The sequence below is a fragment of the Pipistrellus hanaki genome (assembly GCF_964339955.1).
Source record: "Pipistrellus hanaki genome assembly, chromosome: 9".
Classification (NCBI taxonomy): domain Eukaryota; kingdom Metazoa; phylum Chordata; class Mammalia; order Chiroptera; family Vespertilionidae; genus Pipistrellus; species Pipistrellus hanaki.
In genome coordinates this window covers 43673188-43696742 of record NC_140511.1, presented here as the reverse complement: position 1 = coordinate 43696742, position 23555 = coordinate 43673188, and the positions used below count along the sequence as shown (strand labels likewise).

Genomic DNA, 23555 nt, shown 5'->3' with positions numbered 1-23555 from the left:
CCTGCCCTGGGTGGTGGTTCTGTCTTTGCACCGTCCCCAGAAACTGGGCCTTGGTTGAGTTCTGGGGCTCTCACTTCCCCCTTCCTCCTGGGTCTCCAAACTCAGACTGCAGTTATCCCTAGAGAGGCACCAATGCCTGTCTGACAACACCAGGCAGGTGGGTGATCAAAATAGAACTAGAATGAGGCCTGAATGCTCCTAGTCCAGATCTCTCCCTGCCCGCCCTGGCTGTCCCCTCCTGGCAGACTCACCTGCCCTCATACCGAGAGGTGACTGACTGAGGAGAGAAGTCCAGCACAGGTTGGCGGGAAAAGTTACTGGGTTCCTGTAGGGGCCAGGCGACACTGTTGGATTCATGGGAGGGTCTCTCAGTTACTCTGTTTTTTCAAGTTGGGAAGGTCCCACAGAGCCCCCTTCAGGTCTGCTAGGCTTTGCTCTAGCAGCTCCGTGGTCGGCAAACTGCGGCTCTTTGGCCCCTTGAGAGTGTGGCTCTTCCACAAAAATACCACGGCCTGGGCGAGTCTATTTTGAAGAAGTGGCGTTGTTTGAAGAAGTTTAAGTTTAAAAAAAAAAAAATTGGCTCTCCAAATACACGTCAGTCGTTGTACCCTAGCTGGATTAAGTCCGCGCGTGTTTGAAACTGAGTAAGGAGTTGGTCGGGAGGCAGACGCTAGTTCAGCAAAATGAACGTTGTCTCCCGGGTTAAAGGGGCAGCGGTGACCGCCGTCCAGGCGTTGGCAGCTGGGAGAGCGGGCGGCAGGCCTGCGCCTTTAAGGAGCCAGGCAGGGGGCGGAGGGGCGGGGCAGGAAGCGGCTCCCGGCGGCGCCACCGGCTAGGTCTTTTTTGGGATGGGGCGGGCGGCCCCGCTCCGGCCCCGCCCCGCCTCCGACCTCCAGGTGCCTCGTTCCTCCCGAGGCGGGGGGGGGGGTGTCGGATCAGGCCGGCTTTAGTGTGGGGAGCTCCCCACTCGGGGTCCCGCCTACCAAGGCTCAAGTTTGTGGACTTGGCGCGAGCGGCGGGGCGGGGGCGGGGGCTAAGAATAGCCGCCCGGCGGCCGCCGCGCTCCTGCAGTTTGCACAGCTGTCAGCCTCGGCTCTCCTTCCTTAATCACACACACGGCCGCCGTCCCGAGCGCCTCCCGGGGCCGGGCCCCGCGCCCGGACCTTTCCGAGCACAGCCCCATGGAGCCCGCCGCCCTCCTAACCCTAGCCCCACTCCACAGGGCGGGAAGGCTCGGCCCGGCGCGGGGCCGGGACTCGCCCGAGGTCCCAGGCGGGTCGGCGGCTCCGGGATGCAGACGCGGGGCGGGGGGCGGAGCTGCCGGGGGCGGGGCGGCGGGCGCGGGCGGGGCGGGGCGGAAGGCGGAGGGGTTGCGCGGCGGCTGGCCATCTTAAGTGGCCGCGGAGAGGCCAGGGCCGCTTCCCCCGGGAAGGGCGCCTCGGAGCCGCCCAGGAGGTGGGGGTCTGCGCGCGGCGGGCCGCGGCTCTGGGGGAAGAGATCGGGGCCCCCCACGGACTTGAGGGAACTTCCTCCTCCTCGACGGGGGCAGAGGGAGGCCTGGGCTCGGGCTGCTGAACCCCTCGGGGCCAGGGCCTGCGGGGATGGTGGATGGTGCCAGGGAACTTGGCCAAGAGGGGGGAAGGGCTCTGCCCCGGGCGGAGAGGGGCTGCCGGGGACCGTGCGTGGAGTTTCGAGGACACGGAACCTCATCAGGGGGGGTTTGTAGGGGATCGGATCTCTGTGGAGGGGGGATTCCCTCCCTCGCGGAATGTGTAGGGAGCTGGACTCAGTGTAGTTTAGGGGTTCATGTCTAAGGAAGGGGGAGGGGGTTGGATTACACGGGAGTTGGGGGTTGGGGCCGCTCGGATGATGGAGAGAGGGCTGGAAGTTCATCGTGGGGGTCCACGGGTTTGGGGAACTCGACTCTGCAAGGTTATTTGGGGGGGGGGGGGAGGCGGGATGGGAAGGATCTGGAGCAGAATCAGACGTCTTCGGGAGCTGGGGGTCATAGTGCGATTATTAAAGGGGACCCCTCAGGGGAGGGGACTGTCGAGGCGCAGCCTGGAGGGACTTAGGGTTCCCTTAGGGGCCCGGCTGGGTCTCAGGGTGGCGATGGCGGGGCAGACCACTGTGGGGTTCGGGAAGTCCCGGGTCCGGCGGGATGCGGGGGCGGGGGGCCCCGCGGCGGGGGCGGGGGAGGGGCGGCCGCCGGCCCTGCGCTCGGGTCCCGCCCCTCCCGCCGCCGCCTCTGAACAAACTTTTCTTTCTCTTCAAGTTGAGGCCGGCGCTGCAGGCGGCGGCGGCGGCGGCTGCACGGCCAACCAGGCGGCCTGCGCGACGGAGCGCGGCGCCCGGATCCCCGACCCGGCGGCCCGCGGATCCTCGGGGCCCGGGCCCAGCCCCGGCCCCAGCCCCTTGCGCGCCCAGGCCATGGCGCGGGGCGGCGGGCGCGGGCGGCGCTGAGCCCGGCGCGGGCCATGGCCTCGGCGGGCGGCGCGCTGGGCCCCGGAGGCGGCGGGCCGGGGGGCGCGCTGGGCAGCCCGGCCCCTGCCTGGTACCACCGAGACCTGAGCCGCGCCGCCGCCGAGGAACTGCTGGCCCGGGCAGGCCGCGATGGCAGCTTCCTGGTCCGAGACAGCGAGAGTGTGGCGGGCGCCTTCGCGCTCTGCGTCCTGTGAGTGGCGCTGGGGCTGCCGGCGGGCGGGGGCCCGGCCTGGGGTTCCTGGAGTGTGTGCGGAGGGCTTGGGACAGCGGACGCCAGCGCCCCCCAGAGTGGGGCCTTGGCTTTCTGCTGAGGCCGAGGAAGGATACCGGGAGCACTTCCTTCCTGCTGTGCGTCTGGGGGCACTTTCTGGGGACGATGAAGCAGATTAAGTGCAGACCCGCTGCCAGGGAGGCTGTAGGGGAGCGGGGGGGAGTCTCTGTCAGACCCCTCAGGCACCCTCCAGATAGAAGGAGCTGGAGGAGTGAGGATGTGCATTGCACGGCTGTGTGCAGTGCTGCTTACAGAGATTGGGTGTCTGAGGGGTAGGCATAGGCGTAGTTGGGTTTGGGACCAGAGGGACTGATGGGGGGTGTGAGGATGGTCAGCAGCTCCCTTAGGGGACTTTACTGTGCCCCCAGACTGAGGCTGGGGCCTGCCTGGCTGTGTATGGTTGGGGCTAGGGGGCAGGGTGGTGTCCAGAAGAGGGTGAGGCTGTGTGAGGCCATGCCATTATTTCATGAATCAATGAGTGAGTATGTGCTCTGGCTCCCGGCTGCCCTAGCCTTAAACTATGGGTGCTGAGTGTGGGGCTGGACGTGGCACCTCTCTGGGTGGGCCTGTGGCTGTACCCATTAGCCACAGGCGGCTGTGGTGTTGGGGTGAGTTTGTACTTTCGGTTTTTGGAGTCTCTCCCTGAGCTGTCCCCCACACCACTCATTGTGGCACTGGGTAGGCTCCTAGGGGCTCAGGAGTGGGAGTGGGGGGTGGGCAGCCACACGGCTGCTGTTTAGATCTGGTTATGTTTCCCCTTGGCCCCACGAGCTCTCCCAAACCTCCATCCCTCTTCCCTTCCCTCTGTTCTCTTCACATCCTGTGGGGAGGAGGGGGGCGGGTGCATTGGCCTAGGCTAGTGGTTCTCCGTGGGGGTTGACTTGATCCTCAGGGGACACTTGGCAATGTCTAGAGACACTTTTTGGTTGTCACAACTGGAACGGTGCTACTGGCATCTAGTGGGTAGAAGCTAGGGATGCTACTAAGCATCCTACAAGCACAGGGCAGCCCCTCACAACAAAGAGTTATGCAGTCCAAAACCTCAGTAGTGCTGAGGCTGAGAGACCCTCCCCCCCCTCCCCCCCCCCCCCCCCCCCCCCCGAGGCAGACAGGGGGCCTGAAGGGGGAGGGGTGCTCTAAGTCTCAGCTTCTGCCCCAAGTCTGAGGCTCAGCCTGGAAGACTAAAGAGGAGCAGTCCAAGCAGATGAATATCCCTGAGCCTCCTAGCCCCCCTCTGAGGCATAGCCCCTCAATAGGGAGGGGAGAGCGGCAGGTGTTGGGTCAGCTGTTGAGTGAGAGGAGGACAGCTGGGCCCGTGTCTGGGTGAGGAAGTTATTGTCCCAGGAGGGGAGAATCCTGGCTCTGTTGCCGGGAGAGGAGATGGGTGGGGTGAAGGTCTGTGGGTAGGTGCTTCAGCTTTGCCAGCCAACTCTGGCTACTCCTTGCATTTCAGGAGTCTGGGGGTGGGCCATCAGAAACATACTTGCTTACCTGTGTACACCTCCACATGTGTCCAGGTAACACTCAGGACACATCCCTGCCTCCGCAGGCGCAGGCGATCCGATCAGCAGGCCAGGATCTAAGGACTTGGCCTCTGCCTTTTACTTGCTTTGTGAGCCTCAGTTTCCTCTTCTAGAGAATGGAGATGATAATATAATAATAATATCTGCCTCAAAAGGTGAAGATTAATGAGATCATGTCTGTGCTAAGTACCTGCCCTGTCACAGAGACAGGACACAGTTCATGGGATGTTATTATTGTTATAAACAGAAGCCAACACGCCCCGTCACATACAGACACCAGCATGGCTTGTGTCTGGTTGGCAGCCAAAGGAGCCCACTTGAGGGAAGGGAATGGCCCTGTGGCATTTGGTCCTCTCTGGAGCCAACACCCCCTCCTGCCTAAGACACAGTCTGGGTGACTCCCTTGGGCAAGACTGCTCTGAGGTAGGGAGTCTTCCAGCCCCACTGAGTGTGGCCTTCGCCACCCAGGCCTGGTTCAGCTGTCACCTGCTCAGCTGTTGGTGTCATCTGTCAGCACCCCTATCATCCCTTCTCAATTTGGGGCTCCTAGTGGCCTGGGCCTACCATGGGGGGAGGAGGGTCCCCTTAGGTCATCCCAATTTCCTGGTGTCTGGGAAAGTGGATAGAAACCCCCAGGATGATACCCCTGCACTCCCCAGCAAAACTGCCCCAGACACACCCAGCTTCAGCAGAGCTAGATACCAACGTAAACATAGACAGCAGGCACATGTGTGTTAGCACATTGCCCATGCATGCAAACAGCGGTTACCCAGGCTCCTGAGGACTCTTAATCTGGCGGGGGGCCCAGACTGGTACCACAGCCCAGAGGGGCTGTTTAGACAGCTGTGGAGGCCACAAAAGAGCTGTCTGTTTCTTCCCAGGCCCTGCGGTGGGTGTGGAGACTATGTGGGTCTGGGGGGGCGGTTCCTGCTTGTTGGTGACACTAGCAGGATAGACGTGGACTGCCCCCATCATTAACCCTGTACAGCTTGGGCGAATGGCTATAGGGAAGCCTATAGGAAGGCTGAAAGGGCTGGCGTTGAGTCCAGTGGCAGGAGGAGAGGGCACCTTGGGGCTTAGACTGTAGCCTGGGAGCGACAGATTCTGACCTCCACCTTCTGTCAGGTATCAGAAGCATGTGCACACGTACCGAATTCTGCCTGATGGAGAAGACTTCCTGGCCGTGCAGGTAGGGGCTTGGACCCTGACCCCCTGTCCTTGATTCCAGCCTGTGGCCTGCGACCAGCCCGCTGACCCTTCTCCCACCCTTGCTGGCTGCAGACCTCGCCGGGCGTGCCCGTGCGTCGCTTCCAGACGCTGGGCGAGCTCATCGGCCTGTACGCCCAGCCCAACCAGGGCCTGGTGTGCGCCCTGCTGCTGCCGGTGGAGCGGGAGCGGGAGCCAGACCCTCAAGACGACCGCGACGCCTCAGGTGCCACCCGGTGTGCAGCGTGCAAACGCCTGCCCTGCCTCGTGTTCAGATACCACCTGCTTCTTTCCACCCCACTTTCTCCACCTGCCTTCTCTAAAGCCCCAGCCCTAACCACGACGCCAGGGACCTTTACCCCCTTCCCACGGAAGTTTCCGGTCACCGTGGCGTTCCCCCATACTTCCCCGAGGGTGGGAGGCCCAGATGGATGCCCCACTGACCCCTGTCCACAGATGGGGAGGATGAGAAGCCCCCGCTGCCCCCACGCTCTGGCTCCACCAGCATTTGTGCCTCTGTGGGGCCCAGCAGCCCCCCACCAGCCCCTGAGACCCCCACCACTCCGGCTGCTGAGAGGTAAGTCCCCGATCCCCTCCACGGAGCAGGAAGTCCCTTTCTCCTCTGAGAACCATGCTCTCACTAAAGGTGGGGAGACGTTTTAGGCCTCACCCCCAGGGGCCCCCATCCCATCTCAGCCCCAGAGACAGTGCCCTGATCCATGGTACTCTGATTGTCAATAGAACTGTCTCTGTGGATCGGGTAGGGGTGCTGGGATGGGGTCAGCAAGGTCTCTATTGACTTCTTACCCCTCCTCCAAGTGCTCCCAACGGGCTGAGCACTGTCTCGCACGAGTACCTGAAGGGCAGCTACGGGCTGGACCTGGAGGCCGTTCGGAGTGGAGCCAGCAACCTGCCCCACCTCACCCGCACTCTTGCCACCTCATGCCGGAGGCTACACAGGTACCCGGGACATCCAATACCGTGTATTGCCCCCTCACCCCTCTGACCTGTCCTCTCCTGCTCTCCCTTGCTGCATAGATGCCCTCACCTCTGACCTCTGGCCCTGAACAGGGAACCAGTCCTTGCCTCCTGACTTTCCCTCACCCGAACCCTTGCATCCTTATGGTGGAGGCTGAAGCCCCCTCCCCTGTACCTGGATCGGGGCGGGCAGTTCTTCTGACCCGATGTCTCCCCTAGTGAGGTGGATAAGGTCCTGTCTGGCCTGGAAATTCTGTCCAAGGTGTTCGACCAGCAGAGCTCGCCCATGGTTACCCGCCTTTTGCAGCAACAGGTGGGGTTGTGGGAACCTCTTTGGGGAATGGGTTCATGTCTGGGGCTGAGTTGGGGATCTCCTGCATGGTGGCCTCACATACAAGACTTATTCCTTCTCACTGCAGAACCCACCACAGACGGGGGAGCAGGAACTAGAGAGCCTGGTGCTGAAGCTGTCAGTGTTAAAGGACTTCCTGTCAGGCATCCAGAAGAAGGTGGCCTGACTCCTGACCTCTGACCCCTCACCCACCAGTCCCTGACCACTCCCATTGGCCTAATTGATCTCAAGCCTGAAATTTTTAGTTTGGGGGCACCTCAATCATGCCCCTCTGAGAAGCAGCCCCCTGACCTTGTCCCCTGTCCTCTCCTGTCCCCTGCCCTTGCCCTCTCCAGGCCCTGAAGGCCCTTCAGGATATAAGTTCCACGGCCCCCCCGGCTCCACTGCAGCCAAGCACACGTAAGGCCAAGACCATCCCTGTGCAGGCCTTTGAGGTACATGGCAGGGGGTGCCGGCTGGGGTCTCATGGCTCCAAGGACAGTTGGAGGTGAAGGGGTAGTTGCCTGCCCCGAGGTCTTTTTAGCATCTCCTTACCTCGTGGCCTGCAGGTGAAGCTGGATGTCACCCTGGGCGATCTGACCAAGATCGGGAAGTCACAGAAGTTCACGCTGAGCGTGGATGTTGAGGGTGGGCGGCTGGTGTTGCTGCGGAGGCAGCGAGACTCACAGGAGGACTGGACAACCTTCACCCATGACCGCAGTGAGCCAGGGCCTAAACTGGGGGGAGGGGGGGTGTGTGGACAGGGCAGCCCTGAGCCTCAGTACATAGGATAGTGTGACTCATTCTCCATCCCTAGTCCGCCAGCTCATTAAGTCTCAGCGTGTCCAGAACAAGCTGGGGGTTGTGTTCGAGAAGGAGAAGGACCGGACACAGCGCAAGGACTTCATCTTTGTCAGTGCCCGGGTGAGCAGCAGATCGGGCGAGGCCATCGGGGGCTGCAGGAGTCCCCGTGGGATGGGGAAAGAAGGAACACGTGATATAGGCATGCCATCCCTCCTGGCAGGGTGGGTCTGACAGGACAGAGAGTACATGTATGGAGAGTGGGTGGCCTGAGGGCGGATTTAAATACTCATTCAACGACTATTTATCGAGCACCTATTATATGCATGAACTATACAGTGGTGTACCAGACAGGATGACCCTCCCTCCCCTCATGGTACCTGCTACCCAGCAGGGTATCCCCGGAAGGAGGGGTTCCCTGGCTGCTCACCGGCCTCTTACTGGCTGCTGTTCCCCCAGAAGCGGGAGGCCTTCTGCCAGCTGCTACAGCTCATGAAGAACAAGCACTCGAAGCAGGACGAGCCCGACATGATCTCTGTCTTCATAGGCACCTGGAACATGGGTGAGGCCTGGGGCAGGGGCCGAGGTGGGAGGGAGAAATGGCCCCAGAGCAGGGGCTTAGGGGCCTGACCACTCCCGTCCCCTCCGCCTCCAGGAAGTGTGCCTCCTCCGAAAAATGTGACATCTTGGTTCACATCGAAGGGCCTGGGGAAGACCCTGGACGAGGTCACAGTTGCCATTCCCCATGACATCTATGTTTTTGGGACCCAGGAGAACTCGGTGGGTGACCGAGAATGGCTGGACCTGCTACGCGGGGGCCTCAAGGAGCTCACAGATCTGGATTACCGCCCGGTGAGGGGGGTCATCTCGTCCAGTCCCCTCTCCTCACAACCACCCCAACTGTCCTGCTTGACCTTATGGTGGCCCTGGGAACACAACTTGCCTGGCTGTTCTGGCCCGTGGGCATGTCCTTTATGGGATTTCACTTGAGTCCTTCATGCTTGGGGGTCTGTCTCTTTTGCCCCTCAGAAAAAAGATAGCAAGTTTTGCTATCCCGTGCCTGCCAGCACAGTTGATAAAGTATGGGCTGTGGGCAGGGGTTGTGGACAGGGGCCCAGCTCGGGACAGTGGTGACTCTGTACTCTCCACCCAGATTGCCATGCAGTCCCTGTGGAACATCAAGGTGGCTGTGCTGGTCAAGCCAGAGCACGAGAACCGCATCAGCCATGTCAGCACCTCCAGTGTGAAGACTGGCATTGCCAACACCCTGGGTGAGCAGAGTGGACCTCCTGCTTCCTCTCCAGCCCAGGATCTTCCCCTTTTGGGTGGTCTCAGCTTTTCCACATATGGAACTCTTTGAACTTCGTAAAGTATGTTCCTAGTCTAAATCTCATCTGGCCCCACCAGGAAGGCAGGCCAGGATAATTACCTCCATTTCACACACACACACACACACACACACACACACACACACACACACACATATATATATATATAAGCCTAAACGACCTTTAAGACTGATTGCTATGATGCGCACTGACCACCAGGGGACAGATGCTCAATGCATGTCCCTAACTCCCCTTCCTCGCCCCCCCCACCCCCCCACCGCCTTCTGATCTCCAGCCAGGCAGAGGGACCCCACCCACGCAGGAATTCGTACACAGGGTTTCTCGTAGATGATAAAACTCAGGCCCAGAGTGGTTGAGTGATCTGTCCAAGGTCGCACGCGGTGGAGCCTGGCACAGTGCCTCGGTCTGTTGGTTTGCAGCCTGGTGCTCCTCCAGGGTGGATTCTGCCCAGAGTCTGTAGGTCCTTGCAGCTTCACCCTTGGAATCACTTGTGGTCTCCAGGGGCTCTGCTCACACACACAGACAGACTCGGTCCATCCACGTGTGTGCCCTACGTGGGTCTCCAGGGAAGGTGTGGGTGTGTGCTCAAAGGCCTGCCTACCTCCTCAAATGTGCGGGTGGGGGGTGTTAGGAGAAACTTCCCACTGCTGCTTCGAGGGAGAGCTGGGAGCCCTCAAAGGGTGACTCGGGCCTTTTTCCTTGATGTCCTGACAGGAAACAAGGGGGCTGTGGGCGTTTCCTTCATGTTCAACGGCACTTCGTTCGGCTTTGTGAATTGCCACCTCACCTCGGGAAATGAGAAGACTGCCCGGTGAGCGGGTGCCTTCCCACACAGTCTCCTCCCCTCATCCCTATTCACCTGAGGCCTATCCCCTCTCCCTTATCCCAGGTCATGGCCTACCTATGTCCCTGTCTGAAGAGACCACCTTCTCCCTTATCCCAACTCAAGTCCCCTCTTTCCTCAGGGACCCTGACCCCTCCCCCATCTCTGACCCCAGAGTCTTCCCACCTTTCTGCCTGTCTGAGTCCTGACCCTGGGGGCCTCCTCCCATCCTCACCGTAGGCGGAACCAGAACTACCTGGACATCCTGCGGCTGCTCTCGCTGGGCGACCGCCAGCTCAGTGCCTTTGACATCTCCCTGCGTTTCACTCACCTCTTCTGGTTTGGGGACCTCAACTACCGTCTGGACATGGATATCCAGGTGCGAGCAGGTGGCTGGGCTGGGGGTCAGATGGGTTCTCACCTCAGGCTCTGGCTCTGGCTCAGAGGGACAGCCTTCAGCCTTTGTGTCCCCCCCCCCCCCCCAGGAGATCCTGAACTATATCAGCAGAAAGGAGTTTGAGCCCCTGCTCAGGGTGGACCAGCTCAACTTGGAGCGGGAGAAGCACAAGGTCTTCCTCCGGTTCAGTGAGTGTGGGCCAAGTAGGAGGGCTGAGGGCCAGAGATCTGTCACACCCCTGACCCTGACCCCAGCCTGTCCCCTGCCTCCCCTAGGTGAAGAGGAGATTTCCTTCCCGCCCACCTACCGCTACGAGCGAGGTTCCCGGGACACATATGCCTGGCATAAGCAGAAGCCAACGGGGGTGAGTGAGGACAGGAGTGCCTTAGGACCCCAGGGCTGCACTGAATCAAGAGTGCTTATGGGGTCAAGGGCGTAGGCGTCTGCAGTTACCTCTCCAGTGCTGTGTTCCCTCTGAGGCCGCAGGGCTCATACTAGGTCTAGTGAGGATCCATGTGGGGCCTCGTCAGCTCTGGGAGTTGGGCGGGGGAGGGGGCTTGTGCTGAGCAGCCCCCAGCCGTTGGCCCTGACCATGCTGCCATCCCCTGCCCAGGTCCGGACCAACGTGCCTTCATGGTGTGACCGGATTCTCTGGAAATCCTACCCTGAGACCCACATCATCTGCAATTCCTATGGTCAGAGCCTCACGGAAAGGGTGATGGGTGATCCTGGGTGGTCACTGTCCTGGCTCTGCTCCAGCTTTGGGAAGTGGGAACACAGCCTTCCCCTGAGCCCCCATTCCTGTCCCCCTCCCCAGGTTGCACTGATGACATTGTCACCAGCGACCACTCCCCCGTGTTTGGGACATTTGAGGTTGGAGTTACCTCTCAGTTCATTTCCAAGAAAGGTGACTATTCTGGATATGCTTGCGGCTGTAGCACACATCTGGGGGCACAGGTGGAGACCTGGGACGTGCATAGCCTCTAATATATGTGTGTGTGTACACGTACATGTGAATGTTTCTGAATATGATGTGTGAGGGTGTCTGTTTGCCCGGGTCATCGTAAGAGGTACATGCCCATGAGTGTGTGTGTGTGTATGGGTGGCTGGCTATCTGCCTGGGCCACATGTGTGCTCCTGAATGTGCCTGATGGTGTGGTGGGTTATTGGCGGGCAATCCCTGAGGCATTCTGGTCCCCAGCACCTCTTAGATGACCTCTCATCCTTGAGTTGCCTGTCTGCTCTGACCTAGGGTCTGGGCCTTAGGGTCTCACTCCCTATTGGCTTGTTGGGACTGGGAAGGCCAGGAGGGGCCTTCCCTCCTGCCCTGCCAGGGCTCAGTCTCTCTGTCCTTGTCATCCTGTCACCTTCTCAGCCCTCCTGTCTTCCTTCCGCCCTCTGCCCCTCAGGGCTCTCAAAGACTTCAGACCAGGCCTACATTGAGTTTGAGAGCATCGAGGCCATTGTGAAAACGGCCAGCCGCACCAAGTTCTTCATTGAGTTCTACTCCACCTGCCTGGAGGGTGAGAAGGGGCCCAGGGCTGGAGTGGGCCAAGGGGCGTGAGGGGCCAGGTGTGCCCAGAGCGTTAGCCCCCTCCCGTAGTTAGAGCATGCTAGAATCCCTGGAATGTAGAGGGAAGTGGTACTTACTGGGTGTTCCCCCCCTCCACCCCAGAGTACAAGAAGAGCTTCGAGAACGATGCCCAGAGCAGTGATAACATCAACTTCCTCAAAGTGCAGTGGTCTTCACGCCAGCTGCCCACGGTGAGGCTGCAGGCAGGGCCTGGGGCTCGTGGGTGAGGGCTCAGAGGGTTCAGTGGAGCATATTCAGGGCCTGCCTGGGAGGGCGGGCAGAGCCTGCAGAGCACATGCGTGTGTGTGCATGTCAGGGGGTCAGGGTGGGCATGAGTGAGGAGAGGGCGTTTGTTCATTTGGGGCCAAGTTACAGTTTGTCCATTTGTTTAATCATTACTTGTTGAACCTTTGCTAAATGTCAGGTCCTGTGTTGGCCATTGAGGATGCAGAAAGAGAATTAGTTACAATGCTTTTTAAGTGCCATGAAAGGCCCAAATAGGGCCGTGTCTTCTACATTAGGGATTTGGGTTCTTTCCTTAAGAGCTGAGTTGAAGTGATCATGCATGAGCCTGAGGGTAGGGGTGAGTGGTGTCGGGCAGGAGGGGGTGGTGGGAGCTTTGTTCCTCACTGGGCCTCTCCACTCTGCAGCTCAAACCCATTCTGGCTGACATCGAGTACCTGCAGGACCAGCACCTCCTGCTCACAGTGAAGTCCATGGACGGCTATGAATCCTATGGTGAGGGCTGAATCCATGGTTGAATGAATGAATGAATGAATTCAGTGCCAGTTTGAATGAATGAATGAATGAACTAAGCAAACTGGCACTTTATGGCAGAGATTCATCGGGCTGAATCCAGCCCGGGCCAGAACAGTGCCAGTTGGCAGTGCCAGTTTGCTTAGTTCATTCATTCATTCATTCATGCTCAACGTGCGTTGAGCATCTGTCCCCTGTTGGTTGAATGAATCCATGGACGGCTATGAATCCTATGGGAGGGGGGAGGGAAAGGGAGAAGGGGTACCAAGGAGCAGAGGAAGCCACGCGGGCCCCAGAAAGGTTTGGCAATTTGTTGCTTTGCCCTTTCAGGGGAGTGTGTGGTGGCGCTCAAGTCCATGATTGGCAGCACGGCCCAGCAGTTCCTGACCTTCCTGTCCCACCGCGGCGAGGAGACGGGCAACATCCGCGGCTCCATGAAGGTGCGGGTGCCCACCGAGCGCCTGGGCACCCGTGAACGACTCTACGGTGGGGGCTCCGTTGGGAGGGGTGTGGGGCACGAGATGAGGTGGGGTGGGTAGGCCGAGGAGGAGAGGACTAGGGGCGTGGGGAGAGCATGCTAGAATCCCTGGAATGTAGAGTTTGGAAGTTCTGCAGCCATGGCTGGGAGTGGGCCTGCCCTGAGGGAGTACCTGGGAGGAGGCTGGAAGGTCAGTGAGTGCCCGGGATCCAGGACCCCAAGTCCCCTCTGAGTCCCCTCTCCCTGTCTCCCCCAGAGTGGATCAGCATTGACAAGGATGAGGCAGGGACAAAGGGCAAAGCCCCCTCTGTGTCCCGAGGCAGCCAAGAGCCCAGGTGAGCTGGGGCGGTAGGGTGCCATGTGAAGGGGTGCCTGGGGGCTTTTGGGCAGCCCCTCCTTCATCTCTCCTGCCCTGTGCCCCCCTGGCAGGTCAGGGAGCCGAAAGCCAGCCCCCACAGAGGCCTTCTGCCCACTGTCCAAGTTATTCGAAGAACCAGAGAAACCACCGCCAACGGGGAGGCCCCCAGCCCCTCCTCGAGCTACTCCCCGGGAGGAGCCCTTCACCCCCAGGTGAGAGAACTGACCCAGCCCTGTGCGTGGCTTTCAGCACCAGCCTGGGCACTGTCTGCTGCCCCCTGGCCCTGCGCCATGGCCACTCTGGCCAGCCAGGCCTCCCGTAGGTGTGGCTCTCTGAGTCAAAGGGAGCATAGTCAGCCTTTCCTCTCAGTTTTGCTTTAGAAATTGTTTCTGCAACAGCTCTCTCCACATAAACAGAACTCCTGTGAGCCTCCTGTGTGGAGGAGGCACACCCCTCAGCCCGGGGTCTCCCCCGGCGCTCTCTGTGGAGCACTCGCTGTCCTATAGTGCCCCCTGGAAACGGGTTCTTGCTGGTTTCTTTTCTTAGATATTCCCAGTGCACATTAATATTAGCCAAAGCTCTGAGCATGTGGACAGGAAGGAAACCCTTTTTCTACTTTGATGAATATAGTTTCCCAAACTTACTGGACCAGGAAACTTCTTTTCCACACAATGACTATTAATACCCAGTGTTCTGTGGATCGTACTTCGGGAAAGTGACTATATCCAATTGTTGCTTGAACTTAAACTAAAAACTCCTCGGTCCAGGGGGTGCTTTTTCACTCATCTTCAGCTGTCCTCAGTCATCGTGGTTTTTTTTGCCAGGTTTGTGTAAAACTAACTTGAATTCCTGAGCAAGAGTCCTCAGTAGGTCAGCCTCAGATGCCTCCAGAGAGGGAAAGTGATATATGCTCAAGGTCACGTGTCTCCCGACTCCCAGTCTGGTTTTCCTTCTCCCTCACCCACTACCTTCCCTGTGGGTTTCCGGGTCCTGACCTAGTTATCCTGCTCCCTAACCCAGGTTGAAGCCAGAGGGGGCTCCAGAGCCTGAAGGGGTGGCGGCTCCTCCGCCCAAGAACAGCTTCAATAACCCTGCCTACTACGTCCTCGAAGGGGTCCCACACCAGCTGCTGCCCCCAGAGCCACCTCCGCCGGCCAGGGCCCTTGTCCCACCTGCCGCCAAGAACAAGGTGGCCATCACAGTGCCTGCTCCACAGCTCGGTCGCCTCAGGCCTCCCCGAGTGGGAGAGGGGAGCTCATCCGATGAGGAGCCCGGGGGCACACTGCCCCCTCCGGACTTCCCACCCCCACCCCTGCCAGACTCGGCCATCTTCCTGCCTCCAAGCCTGGATCCTCTGCCAGGGCCGGTGGTCCGGGGTCGCGGTGGGGGTGAGGCCCGTGGCCCACCCCCCCCTAAGGTCCACCCAAGACCCCCGCTGCCCCCAGGGCCCGCATCCACCAGCACTTTCCTGGGGGAGGTCGCCAGTGGGGACGACCGGTCCTGCTCGGTGCTGCAGATGGCCAAGACGCTGAGCGAGGCGGACTACGCGCCTGCTGGGCCCGGCCGCTCGGTGCTCCTGCCAGGCCCCCTGGAGCTGCAGCCGCCCAGGGGACTGCCCTCGGACTATGGCCGGCCGCTCAGCTTCCCTCCGCCTCGCATCCGAGAGAGCATCCAGGAGGACCTGGCAGAGGAGGTGTGTGGACCAGGGGTGGCTGGCTGTGTGTACCTGAGGTGTGTGCTTGCCCCTGGCCTGCGGTGTCCTTTACACCAGTCAGCACTCAGGGGTGTCCCCTCTACCCTGAGCTGGGCACTGGGGAGTTGGGAAACATGAATTAGCCCCCGTCCTTGCTTCCCTTCCCTCCACCCCGGGACCTGTGGTAGAATGTGGCTGTCTTTCCGTGCTCTCCCTGACATGCCCCGTTTCTTCAGGCTCCGTGCCCGTGCCCGCAGAGCGGGCGGGCCGGCGGGCTGGGTGAGGCGGGCATGGGCGCCTGGCTGCGGGCCATCGGCTTGGAGCGCTATGAGGAGGGCCTGGTGCACAATGGCTGGGACGACCTGGAGTTTCTCAGGTGGGGGTGGGGCTGGGGGCAGGTGGGCGGGGCTTGCCCGGGGGCGGAGCCACGGATCCTCCTGGAGTCCAGGGTCTGGACTACCCCGCCCATCTCTCAGCCTCCCTTACCCCTTTCTACAGCGACATCACCGAGGAGGACCTAGAGGAGGCTGGGGTGCAGGACCCAGCTCACAAGCGCCTCCTTCTGGACACCCTGCAGCTCAGCAAGTGATAGCGGTGGCACTGTGAAGCTGCGAGTTCAGCGCCCCTTCCTGCCCCCACGAAGATCCAGCCGTGGCCCCCAAGTGGAAAATTTATGAGGGGTGGGCAGCACCTCTCTACCTATTTATTTGCGTTCCCCACAACCCAATCGTTTGGAATGCCCTAATTAGGACATCCTGCCTTTTATTCCAGGGGCACCAGAAGTCAGTTACCATGGTTACCAAGGACCTTGGTTATTCTGGTGCTGCCCATCCTTTCTGGACCCCTCAGACCTAAGGAGTGTCTAAGGGACCCATTTGGGTAGTCTGGACCCTCACTCTCACCAGTTCTTTGGCCTGTAGCACAGAGGGGGCGGCTCAGTTGGGACCTCTCCCCAACACCCACTCTGGGGTGTCCATCCGGAAATGAAGGAACAGTCCAAGTCCCGGGCTGGGTTTAATTTAAGATTTTTCTGTGTGGGTTTAGGGCGGGCAGGGACTTTAATGTTATTGGGGCGGTTGGGAATGGGAGATGAATCTCTGCCATAAAGTGCCAGTTTGCTTAGTTCTGTCTGTCTCCTGGTCTGTGTGAGTGCACGGCGGCCTCTGGGAGCAAGGGAGACCCAGCTCTTCCCAGCAGCCAGCCTGTCCCCATCCTGGGCACTCAGAGGGGTTAGCGGCATGATGTCTTCAATAAATTAAGTTTTATTTGGATTAAGCAAAACTCACCTCAATAAATTACAAGTTTCTCAAAGGAAAAGACCAACAATAAAACAAAACAAAAATCCAGAGGAAATCCCTCTGTCCCATTGGCCTGGCAGCCCCTCCACTCCTCTGAGGGCCTACCCTCCGGGCCAGGCTGGTTGCCAGACGGGAGGAAACGCTGGGGGACAAATCGGTGGGACCCTTCAGGCTGCTGATTATGGTGAGCCTGAGGGGTGGGTCAGCTGGCTGGTCACCACGGCGGGGAATGGCCCAGCCTGCCGCAGAGGGGAGGGGCCGGCTGGTCCTCCCGGAGGACCCTCACGTTGGAACCGTTAGGAACCAGCAGGTGTTTGATCCCGGTTCGGAAGAAAGCCCAGCTAGACGCGCCTCTGGGCTCTCCTAGTGGGGGGAGGGGGTCCCAGGGAAAAGCACCCCACTATGATGGGTGGGGGTGGGTGAGGACAAGAGTGGCTCTGACTTTGTCTCCAAAACTAGGGAGGGGACTCAAGGGTCAGACACGGGGGAGGGGGAGGACCTTCCAGGCAGGCGGCCGGGACGGGGAGGGGCTCTGTCGGGTCTCGGAGGGGCTGGGGCGTCTCCCGGGCCAGGCCCGGAGCCTCCAGAGTCCGGCGGCTAGAAGAGGTTGGTCTTCAGGGTGGGGCCAGGCTTGCGGTGGAAGGAGGACAGGACCCCGGAGAAGGGCCCGGGCCCCGGCTCTGCGGGCTGCCAGGCCTTGAGCAGCTCCGCGGCGCCCGCGCCGGGCCCGCCGCCCCCGCCGCCCGCCACGCCGGCCCACAGGGGGCCCTTGAGCGGCTGCGGCCCCGGCCCGGGCCCCGAGCCCAGCGCGGCGGGCAGCGGGCTGGGGCTCAGGCGCGGGCTGGCCAGGCCGGGCGCGGGCGGCGGCGGCAGCGACGCGGTGCTGTCGGGCGTGGGGCTGCACGTGGACTCCTTGGAGTCGTCGTCCTCGGACGAGCAGCGCGCCTCGCCCTTCTTGGCGCCCGCCGTGCCCGCCGCGCCCTTGGCGCTGGCCGCGCGCTCCTGCTTCCGGAACTTGGCCCGGCGGTTCTGGAACCAGACCTGCGGGCACAGCGGCCGGTCAGCCCGGGGCCGCGGGCGACGCTTCCGTCCGGAAGCGGCCGGGCCGGGAGGGTCAGCGGGCTTCCCGGGAGGCCCCTCCGCGGCCCCTCCGCCCTCCGCCGCTCAGCTCGGCCTCCTGGTCCACCTGCCCCTTTCCCCAGGGCCTCATGGTCTGCGGACCCCACTGGGGGGAACCCCGCCTCCCTCTCCTCCGCTCCCAAAGGCCCTGCCCCCATTCCCTCCTGCAAGATGCTCCGGGTACCGGCCCAGAGTGTCCCAGGGCGCGGACTCTAGGAGAAACCTTTTGTCTCCAGTGAGGGCGGACCAGCGGGACATCTGGACTGGGATTTGTAACACAGACATCGGAGTCCGCCTGGCCCGGCGCTGCCCGCCCGGGGTTCCCGGCTCGGGAGTCTGGCAGCTGCAGCGCTGGGAGGGGCGGCTCCCCGCGCCCCTGCAGGGAGCTGAGGCCTCCGGGGGCACCCCCTCCACCCGCCCAGCCTCCGTCCTCGCTCCCCAAGCTCCGCTCTGCGTGCCCGGCCCTCCCAGCGGGACTGGAGGGAAACCGTGGGTCCGACCGGCTCAGTTCTCCCGAGGGCCCCCGATCTGCCAGGGCCCGGGCCCAACGCCTCGCCGGGCTGCCAGTCCTCTCCTGCCCAGTTACCCCGCCTGCACCTGGCTCCTCGCCTGCACCGGGCCCTGGACTCCCGCCCCCATGCCACACCAGCCGCCCGGCGAAGCCCCTCGGTCCGCCGCCCACAGGTGTGGGCGATAAACCCGGGCCTCTCGGAGCGCACACCCCCGGACCCGCGCGCGGACACGCACCTGCACGCGGGCCTCGGTGAGGTCGATCTTGAGTGCCAGCTCCTCCCGCGTGTAGATGTCGGGGTAGTGGGTTTCCGCGAAGACGCGCTCCAGCTCCTTGAGCTGCGCGCTGGTGAACGTGGTGCGGATGCGCCGCTGCTTCCGCTTCTCGTGCAGGCCCGACGGCTCCGGGAAGAACTTGTAGGGCACTGCGGGCGCGGAGGGGAGTGGGGGCGGAGGGTGAGGGCCGCGCTCGGCCCGCCGGGCCCTGCCCTGAGGGCACCGCTCCCCGCCCCCCGTCCCCGGCCGGGGCCCGGCACCGGCTCCGTCCTCTCGGCCTCGGGTCGAGCGTCTTAGCGGCTTCTCGATGGCTCGCTGGAGCCGGCTGGGGTCACAGCGGACACGGCGCAGTGAGACCGCAAAGCAGCAGCGAGGGAACCAGAATCCGCGCCCCCCCCCCCCCTTTCCTCCCGTCAAAGCCGGTTTACCTGTGGCCGGCCTGCGCCCGGTTTCCTCCACCTCCCGCCGATCCACCACCCGCTCCCACCCTCCCGTCCTCAGGCCTCTCCCTCAGCCACTCTGCCGCCCGGAGCCAGGTCCAGCCGCCTGGGCTGGCTCTCGGGCCTCATCAGCACCGAGAATCTCCCCGGGAACCGGCCCTGGACCTCGGCAGGGAGGCGGAGACCCCCAGCTTGGGTCCACTTTCAATCCTGCCACAGCCCCTCCGCAGTGCCATCTCCTCCTTCCCAGGCCTCGTTTCCCCCGCTGCACCTCACATCTTCCAGGCGCCTCTCTCCCCCTCCTCTCCGCCCAGACCTCCCGCTAACTTTCCAGTTCGGGACGGTTCTCCTGGTGCCCTTTGAGAAGTGTCCTTGTTTCTCCCCACAGAGGTTTCTCCATCTTCGCTTTGCCCTTCTTCTTGCCCTTCTTGTCCTGGCGGGCACCCCTCTCTCTGTCCCAGCTCCCCCAATGCCGGCCTCTCCCTCCCCCCTCACTCTCTTCCCATCCTGGTCTCCCGTCTACCCCATCCCAGTCCCCTGTCCCATAGACAGGGTTCTGACACTGCCTCCCCATCCCTCTCTCCAACTCCCACTTAGGTCTCCATATTCTCCAGGAGGCCCCCAATATCCTTCATCGCCGGCCCATCACCCTAGTTCTCTCTCCCTGAATCCCTGTCTCGAACACGCCATCCTATCCCCATCTTCCTCATCCCCATCTCCCATACTTCTGTCTCCACTACCTGGTTCTTACCTCCATCTCCCCAACCCTGGGCCCCTATTTCTCCTAGTGTCCCCAATCTTCCATCTGGCTCATCCCCTCTTTGTACTGGTCCCTATCTCCCCCAGCTCAGAACTCCATCCTTCTGGGGCCCGTCTCCCCATTTCCTTTCTCCATTTCCCAGTCCCCATCCGCATCAGGCCCAGAGCACCCAATTCCGCCCTCCCCCCCCCTCGCCCCCATCCAGTTTCTGACTCCTTCTCTCTGGATCTCGCTTCTCCAAATCCAGGTCTCACTATCCCTCCCCACCCCACCCCTAGGCCCCAATCTTCTAGGTGGGTCCTGGGGGTCTTCCCAGGAAGGAAGGAGATAAGGAGCTTGGGTGGGGCAGCTTGGACTGTCATTGGAGGGTTAGGGTGGCTGAGTATGGGGACTTGGATCAAGGGGCGGCTTCTGGGCTCTGCAGGACTCTGGCTGGGAGAGTCTCCGGGGGGAATACGGACATGAAAGTGGCGTAAAGGCCTGGGCACCCTTTTCTCTGGGCATGGGATGTGTTTCCGTGGTGGAAGAGGGTTTGGGTCCAACACCAGGCAGGAGGGGCCTGGTGGCTCCGGGCTCTAGGAAGGTTTTCGCTGGGCAGCTCTGTTGCTGGAAGGGTCCTTGCTGGGGTCGGGCATGAAGTGGGGTGGTGACGATAAGGATGGGGGTCTGTTAAACTGAGCCGGGAGGAGCATCTTCCAAGAACACAAGGGATGGAGAGGTTTGGGGGTCAGTCTTTGCAGGTAGGGAGGGGAGGGCCTGGTGAGGAGCCTGGGGCTGGACCGGCTGTTTCCTTGACCCTAAGAGTGTGGGATGGGGATGTGGCAACTGGGAAGGATGAGAGTGGGAGGCTCAGCGCTGCCCGTGGTAAACCCGCCTTACAGGGAGGGGGGCAGAGGGTCCAGCGGGGCATTGGAGGAAGGTCTGGCCGGGGCAGAGATGGTGGCGGCTGTGGGGGGCTGTCTCCATCACTTGAGGAGCAGGGAAGGGGCTGGGGGACCTGCAGGATTTGGAAGGAGGGTTGGGCTGGGGCTGGGCTCACCTGCCGAGTAGGGCGCGGGCTGGTGGTCGCGGAGGGCGCCGAGCGCGCAGTTGGAGGAGCCGAGCGCGGGGCAGGGCGGCCCGGCGGCAGGGAAGGCGGGCCGGAGCGGGCTGTACTGGAAGCCCCCGGGCTGGCTGCAGGCGCCGAAGTCGCCGTAGGCGGACGCCTCCATGGCCGCCACGCAGGAGTCGTACGAATTGAGGTAGGAGTAGTCCATCGGCCCTGGGGGTGGGGGCGAGGACGGGGGCCGGGCCGGGCTGGGCCAAGTCGGGGTCGGGGTCCCGGGCCGGGTGCGGGTCGGGGTGGGAGTTGGAGTGCCCGGCGCCGAGGAAGGACCCGAGTCCGGCTCTGGACGCCCGCGAGCCCGCCCGCCCGCCCCGTCGCGGCCGCGCTCCACCCGGTGCAGCTGGGCCAGTGCCGCCCCGCGCGGCCCGCGTGCCTTTTAACGCGCAGGACCCCGCCGAGGGGGCGGGGCGAGATCCGGGGGCGGGGCCTCGACGGCCCAGACCCCGCCCCCGCTGCCCCCGACCCCACCTCCGCCCCAAAAGGTACCCGCTGCCTTCGGAGGGCTCCGGAGGCTCAGGGCGGGGCTGCGCGAGGCCCCCTCGCCGGAGTCCCCATCCCGCCCGGGTCCAGCCCAGACCCCCGGTCTGTACGCACCGCACCGGGCCAGCCCCGAGGTCCCGACCCCTCTCCCCGGCGGCCCCACCTGCGGCCCCGCGGAAGGGAGCGGAGACGGGCCCGGCAGCGCGCGTGTGAAGTTAATTCAATTCGTCCCGATAACCGAGTTATTCCGATCCAGCAGCCCCTCGGCCCCGCCCCCCGCGAGGTCCCTCCCGGCGGGGACCGATGAGGCAGCGCTGGGAGGGGGAGGGAGACGGGCCCCAGGAAGAGCGGAGCCTGGGACGGGGACGTGGGTGAGGAGAGGAGACGGAGACAAACAAGGAGAGGAAGGGACAAGACAGAGGCAGGCGCGCAGATGGAGACGAGGAGGAAACGTGGACGAGAGAGGACGGTTGGAGCCGGGGGCCATTGGAAGAGAAGGCAGGGACGGCGATGGAGACAAAGGTGAAGCATGGACTTGAGCAGAGCAGGGGTGGGGATGGGGACCAGGCAGAGACAGAGACGGGGACAGAGAAAGGAAGGCAGGCGGCATGGAGGCAGAAGGCAGAGGAATGAGACAGGGATTGTGGTGGAGATCAAGAGAGAGATGAGACAAAACCGGGCAGTGATAGTGAGACAGACACCCACGGAGGGACAGTCTCAGAAAGACAAGGCCAGGGATCAACACAGAGGAGGGCCCGAGGCGGAGAGGCGGAGAGAAAGAGCCTTGGGTGAGCTGAGCCCCATGAGCTGAGCTGTAGCGCCCAGAGTAAGGATTGTGCTGCAGGCGCCGTGGCTCCAAATCCTGTGGAACCTCCAGCCCCTTCCCTGCTCCTCAAATGACTGAGACAACCCCCCACTGCCGCCACCATCTCTGTCCCGGCCAGACCCCCCAATGCCCGGCTTGGACCCTCAGTCCCCCTGTAAGACGGGTTAACCTAGGCAGCGTTGAGCCTCCCACTCTCATCCTTCCCACATCCCGATCCCACACTCTTAGTGTCAAGGAAACAGCCAGTCCAGCCCAGGCCCTGTCCTCCCTACCTACAAACACTGACACCAAACCCTCTCCAGCCCAGGGGAGGGTCACAGGTACCCAGGTCCCTCTGTCCTCCTGACTTGTCCTGAAGGCTCCACGACCTTGTCCTGAACCTTTACGGCCAGATCGGCCTCTCCCCTTCCAGTTCCCCCTTCTCAGTCCTCCTTTCCACTGCTATCCGATGTGACCATCTGGTTCCCCGCACCTTCATCACAAAGTGTATGATGAATGTCAGGACAGGGAGTAACCCGGTGGCACTCTCTTCTCTCCCTTAACCTCTCGCCTCCCTTCTCCAGAGAATCTTTGGAAAACCACCAGACTTACCCTGGACCTGGCCACAGACACGCTGGCCCTCGGCAGACTCAGCCACTGCTTAGTGGGACCCAGAAACCTTCCCAGGGGAACAGAATAGAGAACCCTTCTGCCCCAGCAGCTCACCTTATGTAGATGGACAGCTGCCCCAACCCAGCCCCCAGCCTCCTGGACCCAAATCTTGGCAGGTCCAGCAAGCAGCCAGGGGAGGAGGCACCCTTTTACCAAAGTCCGTGGGGATAAGGGAAGGGCTCCCAGAATGCACCTCTGCCCCCATTTACTAGCTCAATGGGGAGCATGTGCACCCTCAGATCACCCACTTCTCTGGCCACCATTCTTTGCTTCACACAAGGACATCTCCATGCCAGAGGCTTCTTTGAAGTGTTTTCCACTATTTTTTGGGTCTAAACTTCTGAAATTGACAGTAAAACTGCTTTAAAAATTCTCCCCACTGATGTGTGAGGTTCACCTCTATCCCTTGACACATCCTCTGCAGCAGTGGTTCCCAACCTTTTTTTGGCCACGCCCCACCTAAAATCCTGATGCCCTCCTTCCCATGATGTATAATTCTTATTCAAAAAGTGAACTCCTACTCACGTGGAGGAAGCCTACAAGGCCATTAACTTAATCTAAGCATGCTTTCAAAGAACAGGGCATCCATGAAAGAGAAAAATAAGAGAATGAAAGGACAGTTGAAGTACTGAGAAAAAAATCACTAAGAAATTGTAAAAAAAACAAATAATATAAAGTGATATGAAAAAATAGCAAATAAAGTTTCAAAACATATAATAGAGAACAGAAATGCATAAATATGTCACAATATATATTTATATACTGTATATGAGGCCCCAAGAACCATAAGAAATGCAAAAAATTCATTGGTAATAACTCATTCTCAAATTGCCCCCCTTAAAAGTCAAAATGTGCCAAAACCAGTTTAGCTCAGTGGATAGAGCGTCGGCCTGCAGACTCAAGGGTCCTGGGTTTGATTCCAGTCAAGGGCACGTGCATTGGTTGCGGGCACATCCCCAGTAGGGGGTGTGCAGGAGGCAGCTGATCGATATTTCTCTCTCATTGATGTTTCTAACTCTCTGTCCCTCTCCCTTCCTCTCTGTAAAAAATCAATAAAATATATTTTTTT

At 61.3% G+C, this 23555-nt stretch overlaps 3 protein-coding genes across 5 annotated transcripts in view; 1 reads left to right on the top strand and 2 right to left on the bottom strand.

Annotated features, from left to right (window-relative positions):
• The window catches only part of ANAPC15 (anaphase promoting complex subunit 15), an 89533-nt gene extending 88856 nt beyond the window's left edge, over positions 1–677 (bottom strand). Inside the window, exon 1 of the mRNA XM_084894369.1 lies at positions 252–677. The gene's annotated coding sequence lies outside the window, so the exon portion shown is untranslated. The remainder of the gene's footprint in view (positions 1–251) is intronic.
• A 1602-nt stretch (positions 678–2279) lies between these two features.
• On the top strand, positions 2280–16141 carry INPPL1 (inositol polyphosphate phosphatase like 1). Of its 2 annotated transcripts, none has more exons than XM_084893958.1 (28): positions 2280–2674; positions 5404–5467; positions 5560–5710; positions 5941–6061; positions 6304–6444; positions 6682–6775; positions 6882–6971; positions 7150–7248; positions 7363–7513; positions 7611–7717; positions 8054–8156; positions 8250–8446; positions 8748–8865; positions 9658–9754; positions 10007–10145; positions 10252–10351; positions 10439–10527; positions 10777–10858; positions 10981–11070; positions 11573–11686; positions 11839–11927; positions 12387–12474; positions 12823–12978; positions 13227–13305; positions 13400–13540; positions 14349–15021; positions 15258–15397; positions 15520–16141. In XM_084893958.1, the coding sequence occupies exons 1-28, from the start codon at positions 2478–2480 to the stop codon at positions 15608–15610; spliced, it is 3801 nt and encodes a 1266-aa protein (XP_084750084.1). In that variant the 5' UTR covers positions 2280–2477; the 3' UTR covers positions 15611–16141. The 2 variants fall into 2 exon arrangements, with proteins under 2 accessions (XP_084750084.1, XP_084750083.1); XM_084893957.1 differs by having other exon boundaries at positions 2462–2674; positions 5560–5720.
• A 688-nt stretch (positions 16142–16829) lies between these two features.
• PHOX2A (paired like homeobox 2A) lies at positions 16830–20680 on the bottom strand (the record flags this gene model as incomplete). 2 transcript variants are annotated; one of them, XM_084896146.1, is made up of 3 exons in its annotated part: positions 16830–17384; positions 18186–18373; positions 20464–20680. In XM_084896146.1, 3 exons carry the CDS (start codon positions 20678–20680, stop codon positions 16917–16919), a joined length of 873 nt encoding a protein of 290 aa, XP_084752272.1. In that variant the 3' UTR covers positions 16830–16916. The 2 variants fall into 2 exon arrangements, with proteins under 2 accessions (XP_084752272.1, XP_084752273.1); XM_084896147.1 differs by having other exon boundaries at positions 16830–17360.
• Positions 20681–23555: the final 2875 nt, after the last annotated feature.

Bases quoted from the DNA above. Each gene is read 5' to 3' on its own strand.
- INPPL1 (XM_084893958.1), top strand. From the start codon at position 2,478: ATGGCCTCGGCGGGCGGCGCGCTGGGCCCCGGAGGCGGCGGGCCGGGG. The intron at 7,514-7,610 runs GTGAGCCAGGGC...CTCCATCCCTAG, and splicing joins AACCTTCACCCATGACCGCA to TCCGCCAGCTCATTAAGTCT. The intron at 13,306-13,399 runs GTGAGCTGGGGC...CCCCCCTGGCAG, and splicing joins CGAGGCAGCCAAGAGCCCAG to GTCAGGGAGCCGAAAGCCAG.